This window comes from Cervus canadensis, chromosome 9 (assembly GCF_019320065.1).
Source record: "Cervus canadensis isolate Bull #8, Minnesota chromosome 9, ASM1932006v1, whole genome shotgun sequence".
In the NCBI taxonomy this organism is placed as follows: domain Eukaryota; kingdom Metazoa; phylum Chordata; class Mammalia; order Artiodactyla; family Cervidae; genus Cervus; species Cervus canadensis.
In genome coordinates, this window is record NC_057394.1 from 487089 (window position 1) to 497916 (window position 10828).

A 10828-nucleotide genomic window follows, 5' to 3' on the forward strand; every position below is an offset into this window, starting at 1 on the left:
TTTATTCAGAGTGACTGTAGACGCACGTGCAGTTGTAAGAAGAAACGCAGAGACCCCCACGCCCTTGCCCCCTCCCCCACTTAGCACAGGATTGACGCATGTATACCGACGTGGGCTCGGCCAGCACTCAGGACCCCTGACACCACATGGCCCCCCGTTTATGGACAACCCCCCCTTCCCTCCCTGACACTGTCCTGAACCCTGAAAACCACTCAGCTGTTCGCCATTTCCACAAAGCTGCCATTTCAAGAATGTTATATGTTGCAGTGCATGGGGTCTCAAAGAGTCAGACACAATTCAGCAGCTGAGAAACAACAAGTCCACATGAGTGGAGCCGCACGTTATGTAACTTTGGGGACTGGCTCTTTTCACTCAGCGTGACTCCCTGGAGGCAAGCAGGTGGCTACCCGCACCCGCAGGACTGCTGAGTAGTATTCCACGGTGTGGGTGGACCACGGCTGGCTTAATCATTCACTTGTTGAAGGACATCTAGGTTGATTCCAGTTTGGGCTATCATAAATAAAGCTGCTATAAACATACAGATATCCATGCCGATATAAAATTCAATTTCTCTGGGATTAATGCCCAAGAACATTTCTGGGTCACGTGGTACTTGCAATATTTGCATGTTTAATTTTTTAAGAAACTGGCAAACTTTTCCCCAGATGGCACAGGATGAGATGGTTGGATAACATCACCAACACAATGGACATAAGTTTGAGCAAACTCTGAGAGATGGTGAAGGACAGGGAAGCCTGGTGTGCTTCAGTCCAGGGAGTCGCAGAGTCAGACAGGACTCAGCGGCTGAACAGCAACTGCTATTTTACATTCCCACCAGCAACATATGAACGACCCAGATTCTCAGCATCCTCACCAGCGTTTGGAGTTGTCACTATTCTTTATTTCAGCTCTTGTGATAGGTGGTACCCCATTGCGGTTGTAATTTGCATTTCCTTACTGGCCACTTACGTTGAACATTTATCCAAGTGTTTATTTCCCATCTATGAATCCTCTTTGGTGAAATATCTCTTCACATCTTTTGACCATATTCTAACTGGACTGCTTGCTTTTCTGCTATTGTATTTGAGGTCCAATTTTTCAGTTTCTTTCTTTTACAGATTGTGATTTTGGTGTTAAGTCTAAGACTCTCTGTCTAACCCTAGTTCTTAAAGATTTTCTCACAATTTTTTTTCTAAAAGTTTTATACTTTTACCTGTAAATCCATGACCATTTTGAGTTAATCTTTTTGCAAGCTGTCAGCTAGGTCAGGGTTACTGGGCGTTCAGTTGCTCCAGCTCCGTGTGTTAAAAAGGTCATCTTTGCTTCGGTGAGCTTCTTTGGCACTGATGTCAAAACCTGCGGGCGCACGTGTGTGAATCCACTTCTGAGTTTACTGTTGTGTTTATTGGTCTCTGTCCCTCTGTCCCTCACTGTCTTGATGACTGTGTTTAGATCATGAGCCTTGAAATTGAGTAGACCAAGTCTTCCTACCTTATTTTTCATTTTTAAAATATTTTCCAAAAAAGTAAGTATTCCAAATAAAAAATAAAATATTTAACTTTTCTAGTTCCTTGGTCTTTCTAAATAAATTTCAGAGTAGCCTTATCCCTAGATACAGAAGAAGATCTTGCCTGGATGTTGATAGAAACTGTGCTAAACACTGCCTCAGTTTGGGGAGTGTTGACACGTGTGTGGAGTCTCCCAACCTGTGAGCGCAATATGCCTCCGTTTGCGTAGACTTCTGTCTCACTGTCACTGTGTGGTTCTCAGTATAAAAGTCCCGTACGTGTTTTACTAGATTAACACCTAAGTAACTCCTTTTTGTTTCCAGCAGTTGCTTTCTGGAGTGTCTTGTGTGTCTTTGCCATCCAGAAGATCGATCGCAACGTGGCATGGGTTGGGGGTGCCTATTAGCGGTTCTCTCAGCTTCTTGGGTCTGAAGGTTTACTCCTCAGCCCCCCTTTCTTCTGCCCTTGCACGACCCCGATGACTCGGGCGTCAGTCTTTACCACGGCTGGGCACCGAGCTCTGCACAATTTTTTCTGGTTCTAGTTTCTCTCCGTTTGTTCAAACCTGGAAACTTCTTTTTTTTTTCCGTGTCACTGATTCTTTCCCCTCTCCCCTCCCCTCTGCAGAGGAATACATTCTTTGAGCTTTTTAGTCCGGCTTCTGCATTTTTTAATCTAAAATTTCCATTTGGTTCTTCTATGTATCTTTGGTTTCTTTCCTTAAACTTCCTACTTCTGTTTTCCCATTTGTTTCAAGCGCACTCACAGCTGCTCACTGAAGCAGCTTCACTGTGGCAGCTTCACTGCCTGTCCATGATTCCAGCCTCTGTCACCCCAGTCTTGACACGTATTGACTCTCCTGTCTTGATTCCTTTTGAGATCTGCCCGGGTCTTGCTCTGATCAGTGATCATCCACTGACACCTGGGCATCCTCCTATCGTCCAGCCCTCAGTTTCCGCTGGCTCCTCAGACCCCTCAGCAGCAGGGGAGAGGGGTGGCTCCTGCTCCTTACGGCCCCCAGGTGGGAACCTGGGCTGAGCCCCACATTGTCTGGGGTGCACCCTTTTCGGGGCTCATCTGCTCAAGTGGTCGCACAGGCATGCTGGGCAGGAAGCTGCCCTCTCCCAGTGCCCCCCCCCCCACCGCCATGGACACGTCCCGAGAAGGTCATTGTGATAACACGTGTGCAGCTCAGCACACGCGTTCACACTTGTGGGAATTCAGAGTCTAAGTGTGGAAGGTTCAGTCCCGAGATGAAGCCCCGGAGCATCCGCACGCCCGGGCCAGGGCAGCACAGGGTCTGTGTCCAGCAGTTGCTGCCCTGCGCCTCGAGCCTCCTCGCTTGGGGCCCCAGCTCCATGGGCGTGGACAGTGAGACCGAGGCCCGAGGCCACACTCTGCATTTCTACAGCCCTGAAGTTCCAAAGCCGTGATTGTGAACAGTGTGAAGGAAAGCGCCCAGGATCTGCCCATTAAGAAACCCAAGAAATTATGAGTCCAAGCTAAAATGCTACAATTCCACATGAATTTTTATCATTTTGCTGACAAACTCTAAATCATCCTAAAGAAAATGGCATAATGGCTGAAGGGTTTTTCATAATTCTTTCCCTAGAAGAAACCTTCTGATTTGACCCTGTGGGTCCCTCAGAGTGAGTGTGATAGTGGACAGTGGATGGACAACTAGAGCTTTGTGCGATCCCCGTCAACCCAGCCAGTTCGGACGTGGTGTCTGTGAGGGGTTGTGGTCCATCACCCCTGCCTGGTATCACCTCTTCTGCCTCATCATGGAGGTGGTGTCACATCCCTGAGCGATGTCTGCTCCCCAGGGAGCAAAGGTCATGGCCCCGGCTATGTAGACCGCCAAGGCTCCTTGGTTCTGACCATACACCGCAGGGGTCTGGGGGGTGGCCAGACACTCAGGCCACCCGCAGGTCAGCTAGCTCAGAAATTCGGGGGTGGGACCAGTGTCAGAGGCCAACAAGGCTCCCAGGCAACTTGGACGTGGCTCCAGGTGGTGTGTCCGCTGCCCAGGCACGGCCATGGTCCTGCAGCCATAGGCGAGGCCCCTGGGAGCTCCCGGCCCACCGGGCCTGTGTAGGTCAGAACCTGCCTTTGAACAGCATGCCCGGGGCCTGGCATCGTTCAGTCTGAAAAGCACGTCTCCTGCAGGGCGGTGGACCCCTCTGTGGCTCTCAGGGCAGCACGGGAGTCGTCACCAAGTATCGGGACCCCTGAGCCCCCAGCCCGCCTCCCGGGGCACCACTGAGCTTGGCTAGCCCACAGCAGCAGTGACAGGAGAACCTGGCTCCCGCCCCTCTGGGACCCCCGTTGTCGCCCGCCACAACCTCAGGCTCCTGCCCCTCAGCTCAAGCCTGTCGGCCACGGCTGGGCCCCAGGTCCAGGCCTCGCTGACCTGCTCTCCTGCCAGCCCCTCCCGAGCGCCTGCTGGTCTCCTTGCTCGCTTGTTATCAGAGCAGATAAAGTTCCCACAAGGGCACGCACGAGGAGGGGCTGGCACTGGGGGCGCTGTCCCGACATGCCCGGGGAGGCGGCGGAGGGCACCTTAAGGCAGGCCCGATAACACCTGCCGGGGCCTCCCTGGGCTGGGCGCCGCGGTGCCCTTGGGCTCCGAGGAGGAGACCTTAAAAGCCGGGCACGCAGCCTCCCCGCAGCCCTAGCAGCAGCGGTCAGTGATGGCGGCGCTGCAGGAGAAGAAGTCATGCGGGCAGCGGATGGAGGAGTTCCAGCGCTACTGCTGGAACCCGGACACCGGGCAGATGCTGGGCCGCACGCTGTCCCGCTGGGGTCCGTGTGTGGGGCCTGGGAGAGGGCAGGGGCCGCCCCACGGCTGTGAGGGGCTAGCGGTCCTGGGGTCCAGACAAAGCCCTCCCAGCCTCCCGTCCCTGCCGGCCAACCCCGAAGGCCTGCCCAGGCCCTGACACCCCTGACCCTGGGCACTCGAGAGCGGGGGTCAGCTGAGGACAGGCCCCAGAGGCTCAGCCCTGGATTTTAGAGCAGCCAGTTTAAAGCTAGTTTCCCAAAACTGTAATTTTTAAGAAGAGCTTTAAGTGAAGGGGTGCGGGGTTATTGGGGTGAGAATGCTCCGGGAGCAGGTGGAGTGCCGACCCAGAGGTGACACGGTGAGCGCACGCACGCTCCCAGTGACCCAGCTCCTGCCTTGCCTCTGCCCGCAGTGTGGATCAGCCTCTATTACGTGGCCTTCTATGTGGTCATGACGGGCATCTTTGCTCTCTGCATCTACGTGCTTATGTGCACCATCGACCCCTACACGCCCGACTACCAGGACCAGCTCAAGTCGCCAGGTAACCGGCGGCGGGCCCGGCTCCACCGACCCCTTGGGGAGGACATGGAGGCACAGGCACTGGGGGACCAGGAGGCGGGGGCGGGCGTCCAGCACCGAGGCCGCTCTCCCAGAGGACCCTGGCCTCCTCGCCGACAGGAGGCCAGCAGACCCAGGGCTGGAGTCTCGTCTAAGGGGGCAGCCGCTCCCCCTGTGACGGGGCTGAGGCGGTGCCCAAACAGGGGGAAGCGCTGGGCAGACACGTGGGCAGGGGACAGGCGGGCAGCCCCTCTGGAGCCTGGGGACGGCATCTGGACCAAGACCTCCGCACGCAGCCTGCTGACCCGGACTGAGGGCAGACAGCAAAACAGAGAGCGGCGGGAAGGGGGCTGAAGGAAGCTCAGCTTTTCCAGCCCAGCGACTCAGCATTTGTCACCCCTGCGTCCTTCATGCTTTCTGAGGAAGAAAATAATCCAAGACCACCCAACAGCGGTGCTGGGCTGTGCTTGGAGGGGGCGGGCCCACCACCCTCAGGGCTTTGTCCACAAACCCTCGTGACAGCTGGGGTCAATCTTTAGAATCAACAAACGGATTGGACGTGGAGGATCTCAATGCAATCTCAGAACAGGATATAGTAGACTACATGCTTGAAACCACACCATGATAGAGTTTGTCTCAAACCCGCAGACTGGCAGGCAGGGTGAGGGGCGGGCCTCTTGCAGAGGGAGCCCTGGGGCCTAACCAGGCCTCGTGCAACTGAGCGGCCCCCTGGCTACTGTGCAGAGTCCCGGGCCTTCCTGGGGGCACCGGGGGAGGGCGTGGGCCTTCGAAGTCCTGGGCCCCAGCATCCTGGGCGCTGCCTCCCCCAGGCCAGGCCAGCAGGACAGCAAGCAGCCTAAACATGCAGCCAAACCCCAGGCGTTGTGTCCTCTCTCCAGGGGTGACCTTGAGGCCGGACACCTACGGGGACAAAGGCCTGCACATCTCCTACAATGTGTCTGACAACAGGACCTGGACAGGGCTCACACAGGCACTGCGGCACTTCCTGGCGGGTAAGGCGTGACCCGGGCCTTGGTCTCCACTCTCCTTTCCTAAGGAGCTGGGTGGGGCGTGGGCTGCTGCTCCGGCAGGACCACAAGTGTGTCCCCCCCAGGCTACTCGCCTGCAGCCCAGGAGGACAACATCAACTGCACGTCCGAGAGGTACTTCTTCCAGGAGCACTTCCTGGCCCCGAACCACACTAAGTTCTCCTGCAAGTTCACAGTGGACATGCTGCAGAACTGCTCCGGCCAGCCGGACCCCACCTTCGGTTTTGCAGAGGGAAAGCCATGCTTCATTATCAAGATGAACAGGGTGAATGTGGGGTCAGAGGGGAGAAGGGCCCCCGCCCCCCATCCCTGCAGCCCCCAGGCTGGGTGGGGAGCCTGCAACCCTCACCAGGAAGCGGCTGCCCAGACTTGCCACCTGCTTGACCGGCGAGCCGTGGAGCCCAGGGCAGTCCTGTGCGCAGGACAGCTGGGAAAAGCCAGGCGGTCGGCACGGGGAGGGTGCCTGAGAATCGCCGGGGCCAGGCGCTGAGGGATGGGCCGAGAGGACCCGGCAGACCTCCGGAGGCCACCCACAATGCACGGTCAGGGATCTGGGGGCATGGGGTCTGGCCAGGATGACGCTGTTCACCTTCCTCTCTGAGAGGCAGCAGAGGCCATAGACCTCTGCTCTACGCTCAGCCCGGTCCAGCCGGGGTTTGTTCCCTGGTGGGCACGCAGAGCAGGAAGGCCGGGGTCTCCGTGAGTAAGGCGGGTGCTACTCTGGGCCCTGGGCACCAGCAGGGGGACCCAGGGGCCGGGGTTTTCAGAGGTGGAGCCAGGCGTGGGCGGGGAGGAGCAGGGGGCCGGCCGCACAGGTGCGGGAGGTGGAGGCCGCGGCTTGGGCTCTGCCGACCATCCGGCTCTGCCACCCAGCAGCCAAGACCACAGGCTTGGAGCAGGAGGGGGCACACCTGCCGAGTCCTCAGAGCAGGACCCCCAGGCCCTCCCCGCCCCCACACTCACAGCCGCTCCCTTGCAGATCGTCAAGTTTCTCCCCGGCAACAGCACAGCCCCCAGGGTGGACTGCGCCTTCCTGGTGAGTGACCCACAGGCCACAGCCATCCTGTTTGGACTGGGAACCCCTTGGGAAACACTGATCAGGCTTCCCTAAAAACATCTCAGAGGTCGCCTAATAAACCAGGTACATGGATGGCAGGAACCTTCACGCTAAGTGGTTTTTATCGTAGGGATGAAAACCCAGTAAGAAAAACCAGCACTTGTGATCGTTTTGCTTCAAAAAAGCATCTGAGACAGTGTATCCCCAACAGACTTCAGGATGTCTGTGGCAATTTGGAAAACCCAATGCACTTCTACCGCCCTTTTTTGTCCTTTTGTTTGCTTATTTACAAAGCGATGCTGATTAACACCAGCACCACTGATTAACAGTGTGAGTTTACATGCTGCCAAGAATTGCCATTACTTTAGTCCAGTTTTTCTCAAATGCGTTTTAAAGTACAACATGGATAAAACTAAACTTGTCTTCACTGAGTATTTTCTAAAGCTTGCTTTCTCAGTTACGCCCTGGGCCCAGGCCCTTTGCCGTCTGCAGGGACAACCCACCAGGGTGACTGCACACTTTGGTGCAGCCCCCAGGCCGTGGGGTGCATCCTGTTCCAATTTTCCGTTTTTAGCTTCCTTGACCACACATGTGTAGGCTGACTTGAGGTTTTAACAGACAGCAAATCGCCCCTTCCTGCTCTCAGACGGGATTGGGGTCCATTGGGCCGCGCAGACCCTGACAGTGGACGAGGGTGGCCCCGGCAGCAGGCAGACGCAGCCCTGGTCTCAGCAGGTGGGCCACACACCTCGTGGGCTGCCAGCCCCACACACTCAACCCTGTCACCTCTTTTATCCTACGAGGGTTTAATCTGGAAGGTATGACTTCGGTAAGTCACCGGGGTCTTGTGAACTAACACGTTACACCATGAACGGATTCCTGGTTGTTGATACCAGACTAGATCTGGTTCATGCCAACTGCTCGTGCAATCACCTGCTTTGCACACATGCACACACACATGCAGAACATGCACGGATACACATGTGCAGAGCAAGCATAGAGGCACACACATGTGTAGAGCAAGCATGGATACACACGCACGTGCAGAGCAGGCATGGCTACACACGCACGTGCAGAGCAAGCACAGATGCACACGCATGTGCAGAGCAGGCATAGAGACACACGCATGTGCAGAGCAGGCACGGACACACACACACGTGGAGAGCAGGCACGGACACCCATGCACGTGCAGAGCAGGCACAGACACACACGCACGTGCAGAGCAGGCACGGACACACACGCACGTGCAGAGCATGCACGGATACACATGCACGTGCAGAGCATGCATAGAGACACATGCATGTGCAGAGCAGGCACGGACACACACGCACGTGCAGAGCAGGCAGACACACACGCACGTGCAGAGCATGCACGGATACACACGCACGTGCAGAGCAGGCACGGCTACACACGCATGTGCAGAGCAGGCGTGGCTACACACGCACGTGCAGAGCAGGCACGGACACATGCACGTGCAGAGCATGCACGGATACACACGCACGTGCAGAGCAGGCATGGCTACACATGCACGTGCAGAGGCACAGATACACACGCACGTGCAGAGCAGGCACGGCTACACACGCACGTGCAGAGCATGCATAGAGACACACGCATGTGCAGAGCAGGCACGGACACACACGCATGTGCAGAGCAGGCACGGACACACACGCACGTGCAGAGCAGGCACGGATACACACGCACGTGCAGAGCAGGCATGGCTACACATGCACGTGCAGAGGCACAGATACACACGCACATGCAGAGCATGTACGGCTACACACGCACGTGCAGAGCAGGCATGGCTACACACGCACGTGCAGAGGCACAGATACACACGCACATGCAGAGCATGCACGGACACACACGGGCGTGCAGAGCAGGCACGGATACACATGCACGTGCAGAGCATGCATAGAGACACACGCATGTGCAGAGCAGGCACGGACACACACGCATGTGCAGAGCAGGCACGGACACACACGCATGTGCAGAGCAGGCATAGAGGCACACGCACGTGCAGAGCAGGCACGGATACACACGTGCAGAGCAGGCACGGACACACACGCATGTGCAGAGCAGGCATAGAGGCACACGCACGTGCAGAGCAGGCACGGACACACACGCGTGTGCAGAGCAGGCACGGACACACACGTGCAGAGCAGGCACGGACACACACGCGCGTGCAGAGCAGGCACGGCTGCACACGCACGTGCAGAGAAGGCACGGACACACACGCGCGTGCAGAGCAGGCACGGACACACATGCGCGTGCAGAGCAGGCATGGCTGCACGCGGCGTGCGTGCGCCAGGCCCGGCCTTCCCCGCAGCGGCCTCTCACCCGCAGGACCAGCACCGGGACGCCCCAGCTCTGCAGGTGGACTACTTCCCGCGCAGTGGCTCCTACAGCCTGCACTACTTTCCCTACTATGGGAAGAAGGCCCAGGTACGTGGGCCCCAGGGCCCGACAGCAGCCGCCGCTCGCGAAGTGACAGCCGGGGACTTTTGCCTGTGAAAGGAACCCAGGCTGTACCTAGCCCACCCTAACCACTTAACCTCCGGGGGTCTCCCAAGCCCACATTCTCACCCAAAATTGACATCAAATCTCATCTTTTACTTTCCAAGGGCCTTCTTAGACGACTGCATATCCACTTAAAATCATTTCCCCCAAAGCTCTTGCTTCATCCTCTGTGTTTAATTTTTATCAGGTATAGTTTGAAGTTGAATTTGTCATGGGTCCTTCCCTCTGGGCCGGGTCTCCTCATTTCTAAGCAGGAGACATCTGTAGCTCGTTGAGAGCACTGCCTCTGCGTGCCGAGCACCCGGCCGCCCTCTCACAGGGACCCTAACTGGAGTCTCTTCAGCCCCACTACAGCAACCCACTGGTGGCCGCGAAGCTCCTCAACGTCCCCAAGAACAAGGAGGTGGTTGTCGTATGCAAGATCCTGGCAGAGTACGTGACCTTCGACAACCCCCACGACCCCTACGAGGGGAAGGTGGAGTTCAAGCTGACAATCCAGAAGTAGAGGGGACAGGTTGGCCCCCCAGGCATAGGGCGACCCCAACGCCTTGTCCAGCGGAAACCGGCACCGGGGCAGCTCCGCACCAGACCGCCCCGCGCCAGGCTCGCACCATCAGGATCCCATCAGACTTCTTCCCTTTCAGGCAGATTTGTGGCTATGATAAACGGGCTCACACGGGGACCACAAGGCGGCCGCTGCACAGCTAAGACATGGGCGGGCTCGCCTCAGCCACGTGGACCACATCATTCTTGCTGTAACTTACTGTTCCTACATGTGACTATGAACGCCAGAAATGTGACTTAGGGTTTCAGGCATTCTGGACATCGGCTTTAAAAAATACAACTCCTAAACTGTAAAAATCAAGTTTATTAAATCCACTCTTAACCTACCTAAAAGAGTCGTATCTTTCGTGATGACAGGGAAGAGTAAATCAAAAAAATTAATGAACTAAAATTTAGTTAGCTGAATTAACTTAAAAAGAATTAACTAAAATTAACTAAAAAATTCTCTTTCTGTAACACTTTCAACTGCAAGTTGGGGAAGTTACGAACCAGCATGGGAGGGGCTGCCCCAACAACGCGGCCAGGGTGCAGGGTGTTGCCACCTGGTGGAGCCCAGACCCCAGAAATGGCCTTCCGCCCAGCCCAGTCTCCCCTCCAACCTCCAGGGCGGGGCTCTCCAGCCCCAGCCCCTTCAGAAAACCCCGAAACAAAAACATTCTGTCCCAACGATGTATCTGCTATTATCTGTCACCCAGAGCCCTAAGCCCACAGAGGAAGCCCCACGGAACCGGGGGACTGGAGACTTGGGCTGGGGATGTCCTCCCTGCTGACCCTGAAGCGGCAACTCTGAGCC

General features: G+C 56.4%; 2 protein-coding genes across 4 annotated transcripts; both read left to right on the top strand.

Moving 5' to 3' along the window:
- Positions 1–4120: 4120 nt before the first annotated feature.
- Positions 4121–10361, top strand: ATP4B (ATPase H+/K+ transporting subunit beta). 2 transcript variants are annotated; one of them, XM_043478243.1, is made up of 7 exons: positions 4121–4313; positions 4703–4831; positions 5748–5861; positions 5963–6162; positions 6877–6933; positions 9304–9396; positions 9815–10361. In XM_043478243.1, the coding sequence occupies exons 1-7, from the start codon at positions 4202–4204 to the stop codon at positions 9974–9976; spliced, it is 867 nt and encodes a 288-aa protein (XP_043334178.1). In that variant the 5' UTR covers positions 4121–4201; the 3' UTR covers positions 9977–10361. The 2 variants fall into 2 exon arrangements, with proteins under 2 accessions (XP_043334178.1, XP_043334177.1); XM_043478242.1 differs by having other exon boundaries at positions 4126–4313; positions 9298–9396.
- On the top strand, positions 7087–9291 carry LOC122447556 (putative protein CRIPAK). Of its 2 annotated transcripts, XR_006271276.1 has the most exons (5): positions 7087–8035; positions 8094–8410; positions 8522–8692; positions 8803–9116; positions 9175–9283. XR_006271276.1 is itself a non-coding variant. In XM_043478241.1 (4 exons), the coding sequence occupies exons 1-4, from the start codon at positions 7822–7824 to the stop codon at positions 9037–9039; spliced, it is 939 nt and encodes a 312-aa protein (XP_043334176.1). In that variant the 5' UTR covers positions 7087–7821; the 3' UTR covers positions 9040–9291. The 2 variants fall into 2 exon arrangements, 1 of the variants encoding a protein (XP_043334176.1); XM_043478241.1 differs by having other exon boundaries at positions 8803–9291.
- Positions 10362–10828: the final 467 nt, after the last annotated feature.

Coding starts and splice junctions, on each gene's coding strand:
- LOC122447556 (XM_043478241.1), top strand. CDS start 7,822: ATGAACGGATTCCTGGTTGTTGATACCAGACTAGATCTGGTTCATGCC. Junction 8,036..8,093: donor CACACGCACGTGCAGAGCAA/GCACAGATGCAC, acceptor TGTGCAGAGCAG/GCACGGACACACACACACGT. Junction 8,411..8,521: donor CACACGCACGTGCAGAGCAG/GCACGGACACAT, acceptor CGTGCAGAGCAG/GCACGGCTACACACGCACGT.
- ATP4B (XM_043478242.1), top strand. CDS start 4,202: ATGGCGGCGCTGCAGGAGAAGAAGTCATGCGGGCAGCGGATGGAGGAG. Junction 4,832..5,747: donor GGACCAGCTCAAGTCGCCAG/GTAACCGGCGGC, acceptor TCCTCTCTCCAG/GGGTGACCTTGAGGCCGGAC. Junction 9,397..9,814: donor ACTATGGGAAGAAGGCCCAG/GTACGTGGGCCC, acceptor GAGTCTCTTCAG/CCCCACTACAGCAACCCACT.